The following is a 26028-nucleotide window of genomic DNA, read 5'->3' on the forward strand; positions in this document are numbered from 1 at the left end:
TGCAGTGAGCCGAGACCATGCCACTGCACTCCAGCATGGGTGACAAAGCGACACGTTGAATAAAAGAGCAGGAACTTGACCTTAAGCAAAGGTAAAAAAGAATAGTACTGAAGAGAGAGTTTGGCACATTTAACCTGATAAGAATGCACACTGTCCCATCTCACTGCCAAGCACAACTGACTTCTGAGGCTTTCCCAGAAGAAAGTTTCTAGTTTTAATTCTGTAAAATGTTTATGTTCCTGGGAAAAACCCACATGGGATGTCCCAAAAACTAAATTCTGTCAACACAAAGCACATAATCACCCTCATTCCCACATCAGTTTCACAGCCTTGCTGCCAACTCTGCGACCCAATAGCAGTTTTCTACTAGGACTGAATTCCATTAAATCTAAGTGAATTCCATTAAATTACAGTGTGGTGAAGCTGTCAGAGACACAGAACCAAAGACTACAACATGTAATTACTAAGGACACAATGACTTCCAGGAACAACCATACTTATTCACCATTTTCTAACTTCTGCATTTCAAAGCATTTCTTGATGAGACTGAGAGGAACTATGTTTCTGGAAAGCCTTGAAAAAAAAATAAGAGCTTTTGGTGGAAGGGTTAAAAGTTGATTCTAAAGCCAATGAAGGGTTATTAAAACCGTGTGAAAACTGAATCTAAACAATAGTGAAGAAGAATTTCTGCTACCAAGCTGAATGAAAATAGACTCACAAGCAAGAGCCAATTATGACAAGTGAGAAGGGGAAAATTTCAAGAAATCCCAGAAGCAGGGGGTTACATAAAACAGCATAAAACAGACTACATGACATAAACATAGAGAAGGAATTTAAGAATCCAAGAATCTCTGCTCTTAATTTCCCCACCCACAACAAAGGAAAGTGGTAGTGATTTCTGCCCACACATGCCTGGTTCCTGACTATGACGTGGGCCCATGGTCCTAGAGAAATAAGACCTGTGGTGAAGATAGCCAGCCTTTCAGCCTGGGTAACAGAGGATGACCCTATCAAAGAAAAGGGGTGGGCGGTGGGGTGGGGGCAGAACCAGCCTTCTGGGTGTGCATAAGCATGAGGTACCTAGAGCAACAATGTCTTCCACTTCTCGATCCTGAAAGTACTCAGAAATTAAAAGCTTACAACAGTAAAGCTAAGGAGTCAGCACTCTCACAGTCATGTATGCCACTGGTATGTACTTGTTTGGCTATAAAACAGGAGTTTCAGTAACTACCTGCTATTATGGGTGGGTGATTTAGTAGTTGGTGATGCAGAAAAAATACCTAAGTCTTAGTACATTTTGACATTTAACAGGGTGAATAAGAAAAGGTGAGATACAAGCTGTCCTCATGCACAAGTCAGCAGAAAATCTCCATGACAACTGTTCTTACACATGCACAGAAAAATTGGACACAAAAGGCTCACCTTCAACAGTAGAGTACCCAGCTCAGAAGTGGCCTCTTTCCCCTCACTCTAATGCACACAGACTACCAAAGCCTGTTTCAAAGTCCCCTAGGGTTACGTTTGCTCAGTTCCTTAGTCACACCACTGGAATGTAAGGTAGGAGTCAGGCAAATGAGATTTAGAAAAACCCAAGCCATAAGTCATTCACAGGATACTACCAGACCAACTTTTCTTCACAGGCTGGCTGGGCTCCTGCACAAAGGATCCAGGATTCTCTCAAGCTGAGATGGAGGTGGGGGCAGAAGCCACCCCGCTTAGATCTAGCAGGAGATGGCTGGCCTCCAAGAAGTATGCTTGTCCCTGCAGTGTTCAATGCCCTAAACAAACTTTCTTAGACTACTTTTAGAAAATAAACTAACCACCTAGGTCTTCCAGGCAAGGTATCACAAAACCATCTCAAGAAGACAAGGAATCCATTGGAGAAGGCTGCCTTTGACCACCTCTCCTCTTTCCCTAATTCAATCACACTTCAGTAATGGGTAAAAATCTAATTTAACTGATTGTAGGTGACATTCTTTGGGTGACTTCTTTAAACTAGCAGGCCCACTATATTGTCTCTCTAATATAGCTGCTATCCATTCAGCAGAGTGGTTGGGTGGAATCAGGATCTGGATTCAAGATTACAAAGTTGGGGGTGAGAAGGCAAACTGGACCCTGTTTTCTAGTAACTTTCTCAGACGTTTGTATTGGGGAAGATGACATTTACCAGTATTCTTACATGGCTCTTTATTTCCCTTCTCGGGCAATCTCCATCAAGCAACCACTGATCCTTCAATCTGATTACTATCATCATAGATTAGTTTTGCTTAGTCTAGATTATATAAATAGAATCACAGTATAGACTCCTCTGTCTGCCTTTTTAACGCTTTCTTTTTCTTTTTTCTCTGAGACAGCATCCCGCTCTGTCACCAGGCTGGAGTACAGTGGTGCAATCTTGGCTCAGTGCAACCTCCGCCCCTCGGGTTCAAGCAATTCCCATGTCTCGGCCTCCTGAGTAGCTGAGATTACAGGTGTGCGCCACCCTTGGCTAATTTTTGTATTTTTTTGTAGAGACATAGTTTCGCCATGTTGGCCAGGCTGGTCTCGAAATCCTGACCTGAAGTGATCCACCTGCCTCGGCCTCCCAAAGTGCTTGGATTACAGGCATGCACCAACCACACCTGGCCTTTAACGTGTTTTTAAGATTCATCCATGTTGTTGAATATATAAGTAGTTCCCTTCTTTAACTGCTGATAAATATAGTATATTCTATGACTGTACCATAATGTGTTATCTATTCTGGGATGTTTCCACTCTTATGAATATAGCACTGCTATGAACATTCTTGTACAAGTCTTTTCATGGACAAATATGTTTTTATTTCACTTGAGGTAAAAATACCTAGAACTGGAATTCGTATCTCCCTGTGGCTAAATCTTCACTCCACTGATAATTAGTGATGTCGAGTACTCTTTCATTTGCTTTATTTATTGACCATTGCTGTATCTTCTTTTGTATAGTATATGTTTAAGTCTTTTGCTTTTTTTATTATGGGGATGTCTGTCTTTTTATTATGGAGCTATAGGAATTCTAGGTATAGTATGGATATAAGCCCTTTGCCAGATAAACATGTTGCAAATATTTTCTTTTAGTCTGTAAATTCTGTATTTATTTTAGCAGTGTCTTTTGTTGAACATAAATTTTTAATTTTAATGAAGTCCATTTAGTCAACTGTTTCTCTTGTTGGTGTTTCTCTGTCCTAAGGAATCTACTCTAAGGTCATATTCTACCATGATATCACCTACAAGCTTTAATATTTTAGTCTTCACACTTAGGTCTATGTTAGTCTGATTAATACACAGATTTAAAACGTTTTGAATTTTATACCAAGATGCCAGGCTCAGAATATATATGTATTTATTTTTAATGAGCTTGTGTCTTATTTTCTCTAATAGAACTCACCAAAATGAGAGCTTTCCAAGATGAATAGTGTAAATATATTTTCCTTCACATTAAGCCCTTTAATCCCTAGGTGGTTACATAAAAAAGGTTGTAGGCACATACATCTTTGGAACCCCACAGAATTCTAGACTCTAAAGAGAAAAAAGGCAGAAGTGTGTATTTGGCACTGAGAGTATTTTAACAGGATTGAACGCAACATGATGTCAACATTGATCCTAAAGTTTGCTGTATTTCATTTGAAAGAAAAATTGTGATGATAAATTCTGTATGTAAGGTTAAGGCTGGTTTGAAAAACCTGAATTTTACTAAGGGCTACTTTCCCTGGGTTGTGAGAGCAGGTAATGCTTCCAAACTTAGCAGTGGATTGTACTTAGCAGTGAGTACCCATAAACATCCTTTTTGTAAACTCCTAGATTATGCAGAACAAGAAACTCCTGGGTTATCTGGAATCAGAGTTTCCTTGGTTGAAACTGCAGGTTCCAGAAGGCTAGCTGTCATTCCAATGCTATTTCAGATCCTATGGGCACCAGGCACAGAGTGGGAGAGAAAGAGAATGGAAATACACTTGCAAGATGTCTGTGTAATGGAAATCCTGGGAGGAAAAGCAAAAACAAACTGGGATGAACATAAAATGAATGAGCTCAGGACAACTTTTCAGTACCTAGAGCAAGTGTTATTGTAGTTCTCAAAAATCCCAATCCTTTCAATGACCTTTGAGGCTAGAAGTAGTGGCAATGACTGTGGTAATGACTGCAAGTAGGCCAATCCAAGTTTCCAGAAAAGGGGCAAAGACAGGATACATAAAAAGATCACACTTCAGCTGTTCTACAACTTTGTGCTTTTTACCCTTCAATGCTCTAATTTTTTAAATTGTTGAAAACTCATAGTTCACATCATGCTTGTGCTACATTTCTTGATAGAGCACAGACAGGATAGAACGATACACTATTATGTGAGGGAAGTAAGTAAGTAAAATATAGACACAAGAGTAAGTACAGACGGCTCTTAGAATAGGAGACATCTCTGGAGGCTGAGCAGAGATGTGTAGAACAAAAGCGTCGTGATGGCAGTCTCCCATACAGCCGACCTAAAGCCCTCCATGAAGTAAAACCACAAGTTACCACCCTTCAGCACTCTACTATAAAAACGTTATCTGTTATTGACTGCTGGGTCACAATAAGTCATACTTTAATTACGTTTGCTCCAAATATGTAGCAATGTAAGTGCTCTAGGCTGGATGTGGTGGCTCACACCTACCCACCACTTTGGGAGGCATGGAGCAAGAAGTGATGACCTGAAGTCAGGGGCCTTATTAGCTTGGGCTGAGCTGGCCTAGGAGACTCCCTGCAAGACAGAAAGTAATGAACACAGAAGGAGAAGAAGGGGAAGAAAAGAGAATAATACATAAGCAAAAAACACCTCCCAGTTAAAAGGGCTTACAAACAGAAATTTCAAAAGACACAAGGAAAATGGCTCAGAAAAACTGCCAACAGTAATTAGCACATGAATTCATGGTAGGTAACATTTTATAGAACCATCTTACAAAGACTTTCAAGTAAGTATGTTTAGTATGCATAAAAAGATACAAAATCTAAAAACATGAAATTATAAAACAAAAATGAAACAAAATCAGATATAAAATTAGAAATTTTGAAAACAAAAAGTAGTAATTGAAATAAATTATAGATGGAATAAATTTTAGATTAAATATAATTAGAAACAGAATTAGTGAACTGGAAGTGAGTGCTACAACTCACCCAAAATGAAGTATTCCCCTGAACTTAAAAGTTAAAAAATCAGACCTAAAGAGACAAAGGGTATGAAAATATAGTTTTAAAAAGATGTCCAGATTGAAAAGTGCCAACACTCATCTAATAGGACTCTAAAAAAGAACTACAGAAGGAATGGTCTAGACGCTATGGAAGAAATAATGACTGGTAATACTGTAGGATAAAGTACATTAGTCCTCAGATTGAAAGTCTGACTATCTATAAATACATATATATCCCTGGATACAGCATAGTGAAACCAGAATCTATCAATGATAAGACACTTTCTTGATTGGAGAAAAGACAGACTATGAGTTAAGATGAAAATAAAGAAATTTTCAGGTAAACAAAGGTGAGTGAGTGCCACTGTTGGGTCTTCACTAAAGAAGCATTAAAGGGTGTATTTCAACAAGACAAGAAACCCCAGAAGGTAAGAGATAAAGGAAGCACTGAGTATAGAAATTAATAAAACATTTGGCTGTGACTGCTATTGACTAGGGAAAGGGTTAGGATTTTATGGATAATTGTGTTTAGAAATAAAAATTAAAACTTAAATATGAAATATATGAACTGAAAATGAACTGTTTTTATAGATAATTATCTACATAGAAACCCCAAATGACAGACACTTTTAGAACTAAGAGTTCAGCAACCCTGAACAACTCTGAGCACCTCTTGTATCTGCTGCCAGATACAAGATCAACACCTCAAAATTATAAGCATAACCACTTCAGGAATAACCAACAGAAATGTAATGGAAAAAAATCTCATTCACGTTGGCAATAAAAACTATAAGGTCACTTAAAAATAAAAATTTTTTAAATGTAAAACCTTTATGAAGAAAATTAAAAAACCATATTGGTGGATACATTCAAAAGACATGAATAGAGAGGTACAACATGTTCCTGAATTGGAAACTCAATTATATTGTCAGTATCTTTCCCCATTAATCTATAAATATATTGCAATTCCTATAACAATCTCAACAGTTTTCATTAGAATTTGTTAATTAACAAGTTTATCAACAGTTTTCATTAGAATTTGAAAAAGTTTATCTTAAAGTTAATATGAAACAGCAGAGGGCCAAGAATAGCCAAAGCAATTTTGAAGAAGGAAACAAACTTGTCCTACTCAATAGACTTTATAAAGCTACAGAAGTTAGGACAGTATGCTACTGATGCAGAAACAGACACACTAATTAAAGAGGACAGAGAGCCCAGAAACAGTCTGACACATATGTAGATATATCTTATATACAAGAGAGGAGGTAATACAACTAAATAGTTCTGTGACAACAGTTTACTCATTTGGAAAATATATTAGATTTCAACTTGTTCCCATATGCAAAAATACATTCTAGTCGATCTAAGACCCAAATGTAAAAAGCAAAACTTTAGAAACATTAGCAAGGATATGGAAAAAGAGGAATACTGTTGTGGGTGGAGGCGGGAGGAGAGGAGGAGAGTAATGATGTAAATTGAAGTACGTAAGAGAACAATTTGGAAATATCTAATGTGTAAAACAAATTTTCATCCATATACACAAGAAACATGTTTCTTCCAGCACTGTTTAAAGGGCAAGAGACTGTATAACAACTCTAAATACCTCTTAAGAAGAGAATAGAGGCAGGGTATGGTGGCTCACACCTATAATCCCAGCACTTTGTGAGGCTGAGGTGAGCAGATCACTTGAGGTCAGTTCAAAACCAGAGAAATCCCGTCTCTACTAAAAATACAAAAATTAGCTGGGCGTGGTGGCACACGTCTATAATCCCAGCTACTCAGGAAGCTGAGGCACCAAAACCACTTGAATCCAGGAGGCAGAGGTTACAGTGAGCCAAGATCACGCCACTGCACTACAGCGTGGGCGACAGAGCGAGACACTGTCTCAAAAGACCAACAACAAAAACCAACAGAATAGATAAGTTTTTATGATATAATAGAATACCATGTAACAAGTAAAACGGATTAATTAAAAGTGTAGGTTAAGATAATAAAACCTCAAAATCAAAGCTGGAGAGAAATAAACAAGTTGCAGAATGATCCCAGTAAAATACCTAATTTAAAACTAAAACTTGTTTTTAGTTTACAATATGTTGTACAATATATATGTCTTTAGCTTACAAGTTTACAACATATTGTAAACTAAAAACAAGTTTAAGTTTTAAGTTAGTATGTTACTAGTATGTTACATATTGTAAAATTGCATATTGTTTATGCACACATAAATATACTGTAAAAATACAAAAAATATATATGAGAATAAAAACACCGAGTTCATCGTAATCTACAAGGAAGGAGGTGAATGGTATACAGGTGGCTTCAGCTATGTTTATCAGAGTATTTTTTATGAAATGAAATAATTGAGCACATAGAACATAATTTTAAGATGTGACAAAGCCAGATGGTGGACATACAAGTGTTCATTACATAATTATCTATTCCTGTATGTTTGCAATATTTCACCAAAAATAAAACCCATAATGTTTGTATCTTTCTATTTTTTAAAAAATCTAAAAAGAGAATGCTTCTTCCGCTGGCAATATAAAGTTAAAAATGATTCAAGGCACTATCAAACCCCAACCTTTGAAGATCTCACTATACTGCTGAGTACGAGACAGCCTAAAAGAGAACTGAGAGCAAGCTCAAGAAATCATTTCTTTTTCCCCTAATGGCACCACTTTTCCAGGCCTTTAATGACTCCTATTGGGATCCCATTGCAGTTCAAGTCAGGCACTCTGTCCTGAGTATAAGGTTCAGAGTCTAACTCTGGGTGACTTTTAGGTTCACTACCATAATCATCATCCAGAAACTTGCAAAAATGTCTATTGTGTATAGCAGTTAGCTGGATATTGTCTGGAATAAAACTGGCTGGCTCTCTGCTCTTGAGGTGTTCCACTGGCCTATCTAACAAGGATCTCAGCCCTCAGAGAGGCTCCTACAATTAACTCTAATCCTTACCTGTACAAGTACTCAGCATACATTATGTATCTGTCACCTCTCTCCAACCCCATTGCCATCATTTGTCTTAAGTCATCACCGTTTCTTGCCTGGAGTACTGCAACGGCCTCCCATTGATTTCTCTACCTCTTGTTTGTGTCCAATCCAGTCTCCACAGAGCAGCAGTCAGAATGATCAATTATGTAATGAGTTTCCAAAATACAAATCTGGTGTCATTTCCCTCTTTAAATCCCAGGTTGGTAGCTTCCTTTTAAACTTAAAGGTCCCAAAACTTGCCCAAGATCCAATACCTAGGAACTCTTAGATCTTCTTAGAGTGTAACTTAGATCTTCAGTCTCTTCGTGCTCTCCTGTGACATCCACTGCTAAATGCAGCCAGCTTTAAATGCCATGTTAAAGAGACTGAGCCCTTAAAGGACTTTGAACAGTGGAGTTGTCCTCAACATAGCTTCACTTCAGCAAGACTTACAGGCATTATATGTAAATCACACCAGTAGATTTAAACTGCTGTAAATGCTGCAAAGGAAAAGTACAGGGTGCCATCTGAGAGTATACCAGGGTACCTGATCCAGCCTCTAGGATTCAGGGATGGCCTTTCTGAAGAGGTAACATTTAAGATGATATTTACAGGATGAATAGGATTGTATTCCTGGAAATAATAGGAGAATGGGTGTTTCTAATAGAGAAAATAAAGTAGCCTTTTGAAATCCCAGAGGTAAGCAAGAGCTTGATAGTTCTGAGAGAAGAGGCAGGAGAGGAAGCCATATAGTGAGGCCAGCCAGATCTTCAGGTACTACTTTTAAAAAAAAACTTTTTTATATTATCCTTTAAATGTTACCTCTTCAGAAAGGTCCCAGGTCTCCTGCACATAAAACAGTAACAGTCTACATAGAACTAATTCCTTGACTGTGCTTTTGTCTCTATTAGGTTTATATTTCATAGTATGTTGGAGGGAAGTAGTTCATGGAACTCTCTAAAGCTGGATATACGTAGCTATCTGGCAAACGAGAACTTATTCCCCCCAAGGCAGTTATCTCCTTGCAATAACACTATCAATAAATAACAATGCACAGGTATGTAACATAGTTTATGATGTGCTTTCACACACGTAATTTCATTTGGCCCTGGTGAACCTACCCAGATGAGACTGCAGGAAGCCAGAAGTATGTAAAACACTAGATTTTACAACTTGTTTCAGGCTATACAGAAATTACATTCCCTTCTCACAGCCAAGAGAGGTGAGGAAGTAGAAGAGATCTGCAGAGGCCAATATACAACCACCGTACTTCAACACATTCTGACCACTGGACGTTAAGCAACGTGAAGGCAGGACCTACGTCTGTCGTTTGCCAACATAATTCCTAGCACCAAATGTATACTCTGTGTGGCACATTTGGGATTTCAGTAAATATTTGTGAATTAATAAATAAATAAGATTACGTGACCAAAAAAAATGGAGGCATTGTAGGAAGATCACCATAATGCTAACTACTTGCCTTCTTTCAACGGGAAGGGTTTTTAATTTGTCAAAGTGATTCTGGAGGATGAGAACATTACATTTCAACAGAAAAAGATTATCAGCACCATGAACCAGTGCAGCTCTCAACTATCCCATAACTTACCTTGATTCGTGAACTAGGGTTAAGCATGATGTATTTAATGGATCCTTGGATGTTCTCTGTCCAGGAAACCAGCCAAGTAACCTTGTTATCATGTCGAACCTCTTTCCACTTATGTCCTGGAGGAGGAGAAGGAACCTTGGCATCTCTGGAAATAACAGAGCAAGAGGATAGTGAAATGAGATGTGAGGAATAATTTCACCTTTCATGACCCCAAGTGGACATATATGCTGAGCATATTTTTCCAAGTTTCCTTCTTAACAGTCAATATAGTAGTCCCATCTTATTCATGGTTTTACTTACCCTCAGTCAACTGTCATCCAAAAATATTTAATACAAAATTTCAGAAATAAACATTTCGTAAGTTTTAAATTGCACATTATTCTGAGGAGCATGATGAAATCTCTTGTAGTCCCACCTGGGACACGTGAACCATATATACAACATATCCATGCTGTATACATCACTTGCCCCGGGTAACTAAGGCGCTGCCTTAGTTATCAGGTTGACTATAATGGTTTTACATTGCTTGTGTTCAAATAACCCTTCTTTTACTTAATAAAGGCCCCAAAGTGCGAAAGTATTGATGTTGGCAATTTGGATATGCCAAAGAGAAGGCGTAGAGTGCTTTAAATGAAAAGGTGAAAATTATCGACTTAATAAAAAAAACTGTATGCTGAAGTTGCTGAGATCTAAGGTAAAAACGAATCTTCCATCTGTGAAACTGTGAAGAAGGAAAAAGAAAGTCATGCTAGTTTTGCTGTTGCACCTCAGACTGCAAAAGTTATAGCCACTGTATGTGGTAAGTACTTAATAAAGATGGAAAAGGCTTTAAATTTGGGGGTGGAAGACATCAACAGAAATGTGTTCCAAGTGATAGCAGTTGGGTCGAAGTTTCAGGTATCCACTGGGGGTCTTGGAACATATCCCCTGTGGATGAGGGGAGACTATTGTACCTCAAAAACATCTGGAGACCTATGCATGAAATACTGTCCTGCTCTTAAGTATCTCCCTTCCCAAACAGTCCTGTGTAACCTGGGAAATATTCCCAAGTACAATAAAGGACACCCTCCACCCCCTTTTTGGCCCACAGGATGAAGTGCGAGCTCACTTGCTACAGTTGATGATTATATCCTCAGGCATGATTCGTCTCTTCAGCATGCCCATCTTAGGGTGGTTGCCCCGGCCACGGAAAAGCCCGGGAGGCTCTATCTTGAAGTTAGCAATCCTCTCTTTGTGGTTATCCATAATACAGAAGCCATATTCTTTCAGTAATTTTTCATTCTCCTCTTTGATTTTCTGGAAGACAGCCAAGAAAGTACTCAAAATAGATTCCGATTGCTGTTCTCTACTAATACATTTTTATCTCTTGTGGGAGACTAGGTCAAGATAGAGAAAAGTCTGAAAATGACTAAAAAATGAATTCAAATAAAGGAAAACCTCTAGTGGTTTTCTCAAACTTAAATATCATAAAATTCCCCAAAAAGATCTGCCTATAAGGATTGATTTCAACTAAATTCAAAACTGATTCCTGTGTCTTAAAGGATATATGTTTATAAATGTTGTTTGGGTGTTTTTAAATGTACTTTAAAAATTCGTACTGTTTTATTGAGTACTATCAAAACAGGAAATGGAGAGGGGTCTCTGATAGAGCCTCATAAAAGAATAGCTCGAGCCATTTAATTAAAACAGCAGTTAAACAGCTTAAAAACATGGGTTTTAAAGTCCAGACAGATCTGTCACTAATTTTTTTGTAGGTATACAGGTTAAATGCTCTATACTATGATCCTTGCTCCAAAAAGGTGGGGTATGGTGGGCAAGATTTTGAGCCTCCTTACCCTCTATTGACTCTTTTTATATACTTATTGATTCAATTTAACTAAGCCCTGCTGCCTTGTGGGTGGGAACAGACCTTGCTGGCAGCAGGTGTCCTTGCAGGGACTCTGACAAGGGGATGTTTATAAAATCTATCTTTGGATCAGTATTCTAAGAACAAAGCTCCAAAGTGATCTTTTAAGTTTCAAAATGCCCCGATGTAAATAATATACTAAATTTCACTAACTTGGAATATTGAGGATAAGATTTACCTGAGACGGAAAGTCTGATGCAATTAACATTCTTATAGTAACACATTAATTTTTAAACTAGTGGCCAAATAAGTACCATGAAACAATGAATTATATAAATACAATGGCCTGAATTATATAAACATGCAAGTCCTTCAAAATACTGAAACTACAGGAATTTGAAGTGCAAAAAATTCCTTAAAATCCTTAACTTCTAGACTTCCGATTGGAAAAAATGAAATTCTAGCCTGGATTCCTTTAGTTAGGGGCTGACAACTTTTTCTAGATAGAAAATATTTTAGGCTTGAGTGCCACACAGTCTCTTTTGCAACTACTCTCTTTTGCAACTACTCATCTCTGTCATTGTTGCATAAACACAGCCATAGATAATATGTAGAAAAGTAGGGGCAGCTGGTTCCAATAAACTTTTGTTTTCTTTTTTTTTTCCTTTTTTTACAAAAACAGGCAGCCTGTAGAAGAAAAATGACATCCCAGCTGGATACCAGAAAGATTCTTCAGTAATGAGGATGGCCAAGGCTGGAAGATGGAGATGGATGAGCACTGCGCAAGATTCCAGAGTAAAACAGAAAAGAACAGGAAGGTATATGGCCAATATGATTTCATCTGTCTTAAATCCTTAATATCCAGTAGCCACTGTGGGACAGTTCTGTCCATTCTTAATTACTATATTATTGGCTGGAGTTACTGACTGGTTTTTAGGTCACTGAAGCACCAGGGTTCCTATAGAGAGCTACTGAGCAAAGTACTTATTCACAATTTTCAGTCTAACTAAAACCTTTAAGAAAATTTAGACTTTGAGAATTCTAAGTCTTTAGCACAGAATGATGTGAAATTACTGATGTTAGTGTTGTGTCGTAAGAACCAAGAAGAAAATTAAATGAACCAATCACGATTCCAAAATTCTCCAGAAGTTTAATAAATTCTGTAGTACCAGTTTCTCTTCCTTGCTCATCTGTTTCCGAGCTTCCGACTGGGCTTTGAAATACTGGCTCATCTGGGTAAAATCACATTTGCTTAGGTTGGTGATAATATTCTTCTCTTCATTAGTCATTTCCTAGTGAAAAGAAAACAGGGAGATGAAAGAAAAACAACTAAACTACACTAGTAAGTCCTTGGGTTTCTTTGCGAATATACCCAAGCACCATTTTTTCAGTCAAAGGTTTCTCAAAGTAGCCAATCTCAATTAATGAATTTTGAAAAAACAAAAAAACACAGTTGTATTTCTTTATTATAAAATATGTATTTAATAATATTAAAATGTTTTAAAATGACTTATGGAAAAAAATGAACTCTTATGTGGTTTCTTAGACTCCGTGGCACACTGTCCCCAGGCGTATGAATACAAGTTTGGAATTCCATACTGATTCTCTCTTAGAAACATTACCCCTATTCTATTCATTTATTAAATTTGCTTTTCAGAGCTAGTTCAGGAAGTAAACTTTACTGCTGCCTCTGTCCACATTATCCAAATTGAGAATAATGAGATTTTAAAAAATCACCTAGGCAAATATAGTATATGTTGTTTCAAGAGTAGAAAGTACCTAGAACAAATGAGCAAGAATTAACAGGGGGTGAACAGGGAGTGGGACATCAGATTAACATTTCTCTTTGCAACAGCAGACACGGGGCAGTCCTGCAGAGACAAACTTTCCTATGCGCAACTAGAGTTGAGGTTTTCTGTTTGGCCTAATCTCATAACCCCCTACCTGCCATCACATGACAGCCGATAGCAAAGATATACGAGTATTCTTTTTTTTTTGAGACGGAGTCTGGCTCTGTCACCCAGGTTGGAGTGCAGTGGCACAATTTCGGCTCACTGCAAGCTCCGCCTCCCGGGTTCACGCCATTCTCCTGACTCAGCCTCCCGAGTAGCTGGGACTACAAGCACCCGCCATCACACCCGGCTAATTTTTCTATTTTATAGTAGAGACAGGGTTTCACCATGTTAGCCAGGATGGTATCAATCTCCTGACCCTGTGATCCACCTGCCTTGGCTTCCCTAAGTGCTGGGATTACAGGCGTGAGCCACTGCGCCCGGCCGATATTCAAGTATTCTTATTGGACCGAAACCCTACATAATATAGTAAATGAAGACAAAAAGTGCACAACTTTAAATACAGCAAAATCCATAAAACTCAAAATTTTACATCAGGAAATGTTTTGCAAAATAATTATTTATTACTTCATACTTGATTGTTTTGCAAGCTACTAAGATATTAACACACGGGCTACAGTACCTTTCTCCAGTCTTTAAAGAAATTTTTCCTAAATATTTCCTTAGTAGTATATTCATGGTCGAGCATTTTTGCAAAGAACGTAGCTACTTCTTCTGCTTTGGGGCTCAGCTTCATGACTTTACCTAGAGAAAAAAGTGGTTCCAAAAAGTGAGGTATAGTATTCATGTTCTAAGTATAAATACCCAGGGCTAGCGAATTCTCTTTAATAATGGTTTGCCTTCTCATGGTATATAAAGGTCTGGTGACACATAGTAACAACAACAACAAAGACAACATACTGATTTATATCTACTTGTACAAATTCTCCTTCCTTTAGCATATATTTACCTGGGTCATTCTCTGGAGACTATGCCAGTTAATTGTTCCCAGGTGCCTGCTCAGGACAGGGATGACCTGGGGGAGGCCCAGTCACTCTTCCTTTTCCTTTCAGCAAGCAGGGTCCTTTACACCTCTTCAATGGTTTTTAAAAATCAAATCCTCAGAGGGACTCCTGCCACTGCTAAGCTAAGCAGCCTCTGTTCAAGAAGGGGAGGAAGGGATAGGGCAGGGAGTGGAAGAAAGGAATTGTGGGGAAAAGAAATAGGCATCTTTCTTCTTCAAAGTTAGGTGGGTGGAATATGAATAAAAAATATATATCCATACTAGGCAAGCCCAGATTTCCCATATGAAAAGCCTAAATAAGACCTTCTTCTAGAAGCTTGCTATTCAACAGTGGCTCACAGACCAGCAGCACTGGCATCACACTGGAGTTTGTTAGAAATGCAGAATCCCAGTCCCCCTCCTAGACCTCCTGAATCCTATACAGAAATTGCATTTTAACGAGACTTGGATGCACACTAGAGTTTGCAATACACTGCTAAGAAACATGGGTACCATGATGCTGCCTCTTTCAGGGAACCAGGATGCATCCACAGCACAAGGGATGACTGGAGTTCCTGGTGTATCCAATTGTTTATGTAAAAGCTGTCTGAAGGGGCTGGGCGCGGTGGCTCATGCCTATAATCCCAGCACTTTGGGAGGCTGAGGCAGGCAGATCACTTGAGGTCAGGAATTCCAGATCAGCCTGGCCAACACGGCAAAACCCCATCTCTACTAAAAATATAAAAAATTAGCCGGACGTGGTGGTGGGAGCCTGTAACTCCAGCTACTCAGGAGGCTGAGGCTTGAGAATCACTTGAACCCAGAAGGCAGGGGCTGCAGTGAGCCAAGATGGTACCACTGCACTTCAGCCTGGGCGACAAACCGAGACTCTGTCTCAAACAAACAAACAAAAAGCTGTCTAAAGGGACTCAGATGTTTCACAATGAAAGCTGCTAAAATGGTAAAGAAAATCTGAATAGGGCCTAGGGGTTTTATGTACCTGACTCAGTTAATAAAGCAATGAAAGAAAAGTACTTGGGAATTTAATCCACTTTTCAAACAGAATGCTTTTGTCAGTACTCTTAGCACCAATTTCCATTTTTTCTTAAAAATCCAACTTTACAACATCACCTGGAACCAATCAATGCTATACTAAGAGCATCTGGCTATACTTAAAATGAGGTTAACTATAAATCCACCACCTTACTATTACACAGGTATTAATAATTCACCAAGGGTGCCCACATTCTTTATAGAAAACTAAAATTTAATCAGAAATCCATTAATTTTGAAACTCAGAAAACATCTTATCTCATAATGATTTGCAATCTGACTGCAGGGGTGTAGAGAACTATAGCACAAAATTGAAACAGTTATAATAAAGAGAGCCCACTTTGGACACCATTAACTTAAAAGGCCAACAGGTGGCGCAGTTGCCCCCATCAACCCCCAAGTTTCTGCTTTGGAAGGAGGACACTTTGGGGAAGATTGGCTGTGTATTAAAAGATTCCTTGAACTTCTTTAGAAAACTGTAACATGTTTCCAATATAACAGAAAACATTAAGTCATTAGAAATAAAATAAATGAAATAAAATAGCAAGAAAAAAATGTAAACTGTTTTCAGGTCTGTTTGGTATAAAATAAATGTTAACACCATTAAAACAAAAATGTGGCTGAGCATGGTGGTTCACACCTGTAATCCCAGCACTTTAGGAGGCGGTGAGAGGATCACTTCAGGTCAGGAGTTCGAGACCAGCTTGACCAACACGGTAAAACCTCGTCTCTATTAAAAATATAAAAATTAGGTGTAGTGGCGTGTGCCTGTAATTTCAGCTACTTGGGAGGCTGAGGCATGAGAATCGTTTGAACCGCGGAGGTGGAGGTTGCAGTGAGCCAAGATTGTGCCACTGCACTCCAGCCTGGGTGACAGTGTGACTCTGTATCAAATAAATAAATATAAAAATAAATTTAAAAAATTTTTAAAATGAGACTTTGGGCTGTTTTACTGAATTCTGTCCCAATAGAGGAAGAAGCAACTGTGACTCCTCCTATTTTAGACGAGCTGTCAAAAGATGAAATGATGGCTCCCTGCAGTAGAGTAGTGGGAGGATGACTGGAAGGTTCCTGGCAATGTTAACACTTTGTGGAAAAGGCCGAGCTCCAGGAAAAGGAAACTGCTGAGTCAAAGCTGTAAACTGAAGGTCCTTAGAGGAGGCAGTAATTCACTGCTTCAGCTAGCCCATGCCCCACCTCCCTGGCAGGTTCTAAAGGAGTCTAAGAATTCTCCTCCCCAGAGAGTAGGCAGCACTTACTGTATCAGTTTGAAGTAAAGTCAAATATGACTTCTTGACTTACTACAGAGTAAGAGTTCACACAAAGAGAAGAAATCCCAGCGGAGGACCAACTGAGAAAATGCTGGAGACTGGGCAAGAATGGGAGGAAAGGACTATGGCAACCTGTGAACTAGACCAGGCCTCTGCTTCCCATCTTGAAAAGGAAGAGAAACCCCAAGACTAGGGAATTTAGCTTTCCCTCCCATCACTCTGAACCTCAAAGTGAGGCTTTACCGGCTGAGCATCCTAAAGCTCCTGGTGAGTCCAGACCAGGGCTATGGACTACACTTTGAGATGGTGCTCTTCAAGGTCCTAGGCCCTTTCTCTTAATTAGGAGTTTTGGCTTTGAATTATACTTAAGAGTCTCCAGGAATGACCACTGTGAGGGCTGAAAGAACTATCTTAGGCTCTCTGGTCAACAGTTCAAAACCTTTACGTAATATAAGCATTTGCCAGAGACTATGGAGTCCTGTTAGGCTGCAAACTCCCCAAGATCAGGGTCTAAGTCAGTAGTACTATCCACTGCTGGGTATTGATGTCTGAACACAAATACATTCAATAAGTATGTTGTTTTATTTATTTATTATTTTATTTTTTGAGGCAGGGTCTCACTCTGTCACACAGGCTGGAGGGGAGTGGCGCGATCTGGGCTCACTGTAACCTTCGCCTCCTGGGCTTAAGCGATCCTCCCACCTTAGCCTCCCGAGTAGCTGGGACTACACGCGTGTACCACCACACCTGGGTAATAAATATGTCATTTAAAAAAACAAATTTCAGCTTGCCAAGTCTGGCATTTTCCTCAGCTGCAGACCCAGCCCTTTAGTGTAAACTACTACCTAGGCCTACAAGCACTGGTGGACCTACGGCCACTACTGGTGGAAAGAGAGATGCGCCAGAACACTTGAGTGTTCACCACTGACGCTTTTCAGCAGTTATCCTGCCCAGTGATTCTCAAAGTTTGGTCAGCAGACCACTTGGTTCAGAAGTACTCAATCCCACCCCACAACTTTTTCTTTTTGGTGGGGGCAGTGGGATGGGTGAGAAGAAAACAGTGGGGGGTTGAGGGTGGGAAAAATGGTGGAGAAATGGGGAGGTGAAATAACAGTGGCCAAAAGATGGTGGCAAGACAAGTGGAGGTGGAAGAGGAATGGTGGGGAAAGGAGAAGGGGGACTGTGGGGAAAGGGGACAGAAGAAGAGGGAAGGATGGTTGGGAAAGGGGAAAGAAGAAGAGGGTCGGTGGGGAAGGGAAAAGAAGCCCACCCCACAACTATTAAATGGGCTCAGATCCACTCTGTTGAGTTGTAAGCACATAAGGGTATGAGGAACAATGCTCTAACCATTCCCAGATAAAACTCATGGAATGAAGAAAATCAGTTATTACCATCTACATACTGCTACACTGCCAACAGGAGGCATGTCAAAGGCTACCCTCAAATCCTTCAACCCAAGGATAGAAATACCAACGACAGATAAAAGCCAATTCTGAGGGTTCTAACCGACCCAGGCAGGGCATTTCTTTAAAGCAGCTCATCAGACTTGACTGTACATATATCAAAGGCATAGTGTTATGCTACACAGAATAAGTGACAGATGCCTACCAGCCTTATCTAGAGATTGATAGCAGACTATTAATCCTCAACCATATACTAGTACTGTTTCTAGTGATGAGCAGCTTGTCCGATTGCATTATTATATTGCTAACATAAAATACTACCATTCAAGTGAGGATTTTCTAATAACTCTTGCAAAGAGTCACTCCCTAGAAATGAAGTTCAGATCAAAACCTTCAGCTTGTGGACCACACACTGTGAGCCATGTTGACAAACCTTTTTTGGACTATGTAGGGAAGACATGAACAGCCCCTTTTTCATGGCACTTTTTCAGCAGCAAATGGGCCTTTAAGAGTTAACACCTGATGCCCCTTCCTCAAAATCGCATGGCAATAAAACAAAATGAAATAAAAAGGATTATCTATTATATAGGATCCTTCCTTGTTTTCTATTCCTAAATAGAAGCAGATTTCTCTTCTTGGCCAAGAATCAAGAACCTTGAAACAACTCACCATCATAGTAAAACTTGACACTCTCTGGAAGAGGCTCATATGGTGGGGCAAATACTGGACCTTTATGTTCTAGGAATTTCCACTTGATGCCTTCAGGATAGCGCTCTTCTTCCCACCTTTAAAAGACAAAGCACAACCTCATTTAGTGATCACCTTGCCTAACATGGGGGTCATCACTGATTAAATGCCAAATAATTATCCGCGCAACTGATTAGTGCTCTGGAATGACTTCTGGGCCTCACATTCAAAGCCTGGATCAAAAGAACCAGTGTCTCTCATTTTGAAAACGCCAACACTCGCAAGAAAGATGAAATACTGTGGTGAATAAAGAAAAATACATTTCAATAGCTCAGTTCAAGGATACTGGACAGAAGAGATCAACAATGAAGGAGCTCAGCAACAAGTGAGGGACATGAAAATGTCAACAGCTGTTTTACCACAATGGCATACATGACAGAGGGATTGTTCACATTGTTCATAAGTAGGCTAAGGCCTCCTCAGAGTGGTGATGTCAGATGGAAGGTACAGGGGAAAACAACCCTATGAGAAAGGACATAAAGCAAGAAGACTAGGAAATGACAGCTTAACTGGGGCATGTTGAGTTTAAGGTACTTATGGATTACCTGGAACTATCTAGCAAACACTGATAAGTGAATCTAAAGCTCAGTGGAAACAACTTTTTGAAAATGTATTTTTAAAATGGTTGAACATAAGAGAGAAAATGAGTAATACAATAAACACCATATACGCCGGTAACCCCAGCACTTTGGGAGGCTGAGGCGGGCGGACCACGAGGTCAGGAGGTCAATACCAGCCTGGGCAATGTGATGAAACCCCGTTTCTACTAAAAATACGAAAATTAGCCGGGCATGGTGGCGCGCACCTGTAGTCCCAGCTGCTCGGGAGGCTGAGGCACGAGAATTGCTTGAACCCAGGAGGCAGAGGTTGCAGTGAGCCAAGATCGTGCCACTGCACTCCAGCCTGAGCAAGAGAGTGAGACTCCATCTCAAAAAAAAAAAAAAAAAGTTAATAATTCGCGAAATTTCCTATTTTAGCTGAACCATTTTCAAAGTTAGTTGCAGATTTGATACTTCACCACTAAATATTTTTCAGCAAGTATCTCCATAAAAATAATATTCTTCCACATAACCACAAAACTATTATCACATCTAACAAAATTAATAACTTCCTAGTGTAATTCTAATATCCAGTCCATATTAAAAACTTCCCTATTTGATCGAAATTTATTTTATAGACCAGGATCCAACTCAGGCTCACATACTGCAACTGGTTGATATGTCTCAAGTTTCTTTTACTCTAACAGATAACTAACTTACTATCCTCATATTTACTTTCCAAGTCCAATATTTTATTTATTTTATTTTATTTTATCAATCATTCAGCCATGGAACAAGTTCAATTTTAAACAAACTTCAGAAACATCAAATAAAAATTACATGTATCAAACCATATTGTAACAATGGTATTACTATAAAACCACAGTCAACATATATGGTCAAATGATTTACAACAAGGATGCTTAAGACCATTCAATGGAGAAAGAACAGTCTTTTCAACAATAGTGCTGGCAAAATAATCAAACTGGGTCTTTACATTATACACAAATATTAATTCAAAAGGGATCAAAGACCTAAATATAAGAGCAAAAGTATAAAACTCTTGGAAGACAACATAGGGAAAAAGCTTCACAATATTGGATTTGACAGTGATTTATTGGATATGACACGTAAAACACAGGTAACAGAAAGAATAAATGAATTGCGGCTGGACACAGTACCTCACACCTGTAAACCCCGCACTTTGGGAGGCTGGGGTGGGCGGATCACTTGAGGACAGGAGTGCGAGACCAGCCTGGCCAACATGGCGAGACCCCCGTCTCTACTAAAAATACAAACATTATCCAGGGATGGGGGCACACGCCTGTAATCCCAGCTACTCCAGAGACTGAGACACAAGAATCGCTTGAACCTGGGAGGCGAAGGTTGTAGTGAGCCGAGATCACGTGACTGCACTCCAGCCTGGGCAACAGAGAGACACTCTGTCTCAATAAATTAATTGAACTTCACTGAACTTAAAAACTTCTGTGCATCAAAGGACACTTCAAGAGAGTGAAAGACAACTCACAGAATGGGAGAAAATATCTGTAAATCATGTATCTGATAAAGGGTTAACATACAAAATATATAAAGAGCTCCTCCATCTCAACAACCCACCCAATTTAAAAAATGGGCAAAGCCTCAGTCTTAAGGTGGAGGAAAAAAAAGATAAAATAAAAAATAGGGGCTCGGCACGGTGGCTCACGCCTGTAATCCCAATACTTTGGGAGGCCGAGGCGGGCAGAGGGATCACTTCAGGTCAGGAGTTCGAGACCAGCCTGGCCAACATGGCAAAATTCTGTATCTATTAAAAATTCAAAAAATTAGCCGAGTGTGGTGGTGCATGCCTATAATCTCAGCTACTCAGGAGGCTGAGGCATGAGAATCACGTGAACCCGGGAGGCAGAGGTTGCAGTGAGCCAAGACTGCACCACTGCACTCCAGCCTGGGCAACAGAGCAAGACTCTGTCTCAAAAAAAAAAAAAAAAAAAAAAAAAAGTGTGGGGGTGGGGAGTTGGGGCAAAAAACTTGAATGGACATTTTTCTAAAGAAGATATACAAGTGGCCAATAAGTACCTGAAAAAATACTCAACATCACTAATCATTAGGAAAATACCAATCAAAACCACAATGAGATACCAGTCATACTCATAAGGATGGCAATAAAACAAAAAATAACAAGCATTGGTGAAGATGTAGGGAAGCTAGCACCCTTGTGTGGTCCTGGTAGGAACGTAAAAAGGTGCAGCCAATGTGGAAAAGATAGTACAGCAGTTCCTCAAAAAGTTAAGCATCGAAATGCCACATGACCCAGCAATTCCATTCCCAGGAACATGCCCATAAATACTTGTACACGAATGATCACAGCAGCACTATCTGCAACAGCCAAAGGCAGAAATAACCCGTGTCCATCAAAAGATGAATGAATAAACAAAATGCAGTATAAACAATGGAATATTTAGCCTTTAAAAGTCAGAAAATTCTGAAACACACTACAACATGGATGAGCGCTGACATTCTGTTAAGTGAAATAAGTCAGTCACAAAGGACAAATACTGTATGACTATTAATACGAGTTACCAAGAGTAGTCAAATTCATAGAGACAGAAAGTAGAATGGTGCTTACCAAGAACTGGGGGGAATAGGCTGGGCATGGTGGCTCACGCCTGTAATACCAGCACTTTGGGAGGCCGAGGTGGGCAGATGACCTGAGGTCGGGAGTTTCAGACCAGCCTGGCCAACATGGCAAAACCCCATCTCTACTAAAAATGTAAAAAATTAGCCGGGCATGGTGGTGGGAGCCTGTAATCCCAGCGACTCAGGAGGCTGAGGCAGGAGAATTGCTCCAACCCAGGAGGCGAAGCTTGCAGTGAACCGAGATCGCACCATTGCATTCCAACCTGGGCAACAGAGCGAAACTCCGTCTAAAAAAAAAAAAAAAGAACTGGGGCAACAGAGAAGTGGGAAATTGTTAATAACTACGGAGTTTCGGTTTTGCAAGATGAAGAGTTCTAGAGATGGTGATGGTGCACAACAATATGAATGTACTTAATGCCACTGAATTGTACACTTAAAAATGGTTAAGATAAATGTTATGTCATATGTATTTTACACAAATAATTTAAACAAAAATAAAGGTTTAGTAGAATCTTAGACCTCAGAACATTAAAGATCTTCTATAATTAATCTACCACTTTTTCAGATATTGATATATTAATAAAAAAATCTCAATGTAGGAACTTGCCCAGTCCTACAGTCTATTACTCTCCAAATAGAGAAAATATACATATATGTAGGTATATGACAGCATTTGCAAGGAGCCTCTCACAGAATGGGAGAAAATATCTGTAAATCATGTATCTGATAAAGGGTTAACATACAAAATATATACAGAGCTCCTACATCTCAACAAACAGACATGTAGCAGTCACGGAGTAACCGTGAGGAGATTCAGAACGCCACACTTTCCCTTATCCTGGGACTTTGGCACCATTCTTCTCTTCAACTACAGTGGTTTTTATTTGTTTGTTTGTTTGTTTGTTTTCTGAGACAGAAAACAAAACAGCTCTGTTGCCCAGGCTGGAGTGCAGTGGTGCGATCTCCGCTCACTGCAAGCTCCGCCTCCAGGGTTCACACCATTCTTGCGCCTCAGTCTCCTGAGTACCTGGGATTACAGGCGCCCGCCACCATGCCCAGCTAATTTTGTTTTTTTATTTTTAGCAGAGATGGGGTTTCACTGTGATAGTCAGAATGGTCTCGTCTACTGACCTCATGATCTGACCACCTCAGCCTTCCAAAGTGCTGGGATTACAGGCATAAGCCACCGTGCCCGGTCCTACGGTGTTTTTAAATGAAGACTCCAAACTGTTTTTACAATTCCTATTTCAACATGTGTATCTTCAAGACCCACAGCAACTTCTTTACCATTTAAGTAAATTAAGAGATTCAACAAATCACAACGCTAAACCTCAGTTTAAACAGAAAGAGCATGTCTTTCAATAAGCTCATGTGACTGGGTTGACAGCTATTATTGTACAAATAAAAGCAAACAGTTTTGTCCTTTAAGCCTCCCCATGCGTGCATATATTCCCCCCAAATTTAAAACCAACCAAACAAAAACATGTACTTAGACATCAAAATGGCTTCCCTTTGGCAGCTTGACTGGAATAATCAAGTACCAATTTAATAATAACATTTGCTTGGAAGGGGAAAGGTGGAAAAGTGCTAGAAATATAAAGACAGGAAAGTAAACTCCATGTGCTTTTTAAAATCAAGTTCCCTTGCAGTTAGCAAGCACTTCACAGTATGCTATAAAACTCTTATTTAATTTTTTTAAATTTAGAAATAAAGGCCACATGCTATAGATTCTGAATGCTAATCCTTGAAATTAAGGGCAGTTTTTCTGGTTTGAGCAAAATGTCAATAATCTGTATTCCATAAATTTCTTATCACTATCATTGACCATATATTTATGAGTCTTGGTCTTGCAACACTAATTCCTTACAACATTATAGTCCTGACTCCTCACAGCATTTTACCTTTGCTAAGAGATTCAAAACCCCATTTAAAGTCACACCTAACACCTGCAATAAACTCCCCAGGTTCTAATTCTTTATGAAGAATCATCTGTTGAGAATTAACTTGCAACTTATATTCCCACAGGTCAGCTCTGATACAAAAGCGTACTTAATTAACCCAACAATGCTAAAACCCTGTTCAGCTACAATGGTCAACAGTTAAAAATCAGGACATCTGGGATAAACAGGATTTCATGTATGAACCCAAGCACACTGCCACCACTTATAACAATGTTTCTATGGAGATAATGTGATATAGCAAAGAAACCCTGAAGGACCTGGACCTTTTCCAATCGAACAATTACCAAAGGAGGGAGGTAAAGATCAGAGTAAGTGTTTTTTTTTCTGGTAAGGATAAACAGTTCTGCGGACTTAGAAGGAAAGCAAAAGATATGCAAATTTGTCAAGCTTGTAAGCTGTGTACTTATTTTAGTGGGACAGCATAAGGAATAGTTAACATAAGAGTTTCTGCCATTTAAGTTCCCGACTAGGTCATCAGTGGCAGTCACTGAGGACTGGATAACTGACTTCAGAGTACAATACGCAGCCTCTAGCTATCAGTTAAGAGGCTCTTCATTCCTATTTTAAACTCCAAAAACTCGACGTGCCATTCAACCATTGTGCTTGAAAAGAATGTGCAAGGTTTAACCATCACACCTGAGAAATGATAGAAGCTGTAGCAAAGTCTGCTCATCCCTCAAAAAACAACTTTTAGTTAAAGACCAGCCAGTTCCCCTTTAACCCAAAACAAGAATAAAAACCAAAAGTCATGGTCTCTCAGAGAGAATGTGTGCCAACACTGATAAGGATTTCAACCACAAAAGCAAAATTAGGCTCCTAACCCCCTCAAGGGCACCTAATTCTACACATAGAAGGCCGGACCCAGTGCACTTGCCTGGATTCCAAGAAGAGCCAAAGCTCTGAAGTAAAGGGGAGACAGCAGGAAGCTCCTGATAAGGAAATTTATTTGTTCATTTAACAAGCATTTATTGAGTACCTACCACAGAACCCTGACTGATGAATTTACTAACGTACCATTCTCTTAACTCCAAGTAATAACCCCTAATTTACACAATCACTTTATTTCTAAAAATCATTTTCTTAAAGGTCAAGATCACTGAAAATGTTGTATTAGTTCTAAAGAAAAGTGACATAAAAACAAGGAAAATAAACTCATGTTTTTTTTCGAGACAGAGACTTGCTTTGTTGCCCAGGCTGGAGCGCAGTGATGCAATCTCGGCTCACTGCAACCTCCACGTCCCGGGTTCAAGCAATTCTCCCACCTCATCCTCCCGAGTAGCTGGGATTAAGGTGCATGCCATCATGCCCAGCTAATTTTTATATTTTTTTAGTAGAGATAGTTTCACCATGTTAGCCAGGTTGGTCTCGAACTCCTGACCTTGTGATCCGCCCACCTTGGCCTCCCAAAGTCCTGGGATTATAGGCATGAGCCACTGTGCCCTGTTTTTTTTTTTTTTTTTGAGAGATGGAGTCTCGCTCTGTCACCCAGGCTGGAGTGTGGTGGCATGATCTCACCTCACTGCAACCTCTTCCTCCCAGGTGCCAGTGATTCTCCTGCCTCAGCCTCCCAAGTAGCTGGGACTACAGGTGCACGCCACCACACCTGGCTAATTTTTGTATTTTTAGCAGAGATGAGGTTTTGCCATGTTGGCCAGGTTGGTATCAAACTCCTAACCTCAGGTGATTCACCAGCCTCAGCCTCCCAAAGTGCTGGGATTACAGGTATGAGCCACCGCACCTGGCCTTCTTTTACTTTCTGACTCTGACCTCTAGAAAGAGCCAGGGTTCCTCTGCTCTGTGATACTCCTTTTCTATACTTCCCATTTAATCCCATGATGCCACAGCAACATGCCAATCACACAGCTGTCACTGTGTGGCCACACTTCTGCCACTTTGGCTCTCCTCTCTGCCACCTTCCTGGTCAGTGCTCTTTCTCCTCCCTTTCCTCAGAGGTGCTGTGGACATCAAAGTTCTAAATTACAAA

The 26028-nt window shown here is 39.6% G+C and overlaps 1 protein-coding gene across 1 annotated transcript in view; it reads right to left on the reverse strand.

The window, feature by feature from the left end:
• Positions 1-26028, reverse strand: part of TOP1 (topoisomerase (DNA) I) — a 61541-nt gene that overhangs the window by 11580 nt on the left and 23933 nt on the right. Inside the window, exons 7-11 of the mRNA XM_011975021.1 lie at positions 18830-18945; positions 14074-14195; positions 12768-12890; positions 10861-11048; positions 9753-9897 (exon numbers count right to left, since the gene is read on the reverse strand). Of these exons, the coding sequence (XP_011830411.1) occupies positions 9753-9897; positions 10861-11048; positions 12768-12890; positions 14074-14195; positions 18830-18945 (694 nt within the window). The remainder of the gene's footprint in view (positions 1-9752; positions 9898-10860; positions 11049-12767; positions 12891-14073; positions 14196-18829; positions 18946-26028) is intronic.

This window comes from Mandrillus leucophaeus, unplaced genomic scaffold, assembly GCF_000951045.1.
Source record: "Mandrillus leucophaeus isolate KB7577 unplaced genomic scaffold, Mleu.le_1.0 Scaffold150, whole genome shotgun sequence".
Taxonomy (NCBI): domain Eukaryota; kingdom Metazoa; phylum Chordata; class Mammalia; order Primates; family Cercopithecidae; genus Mandrillus; species Mandrillus leucophaeus.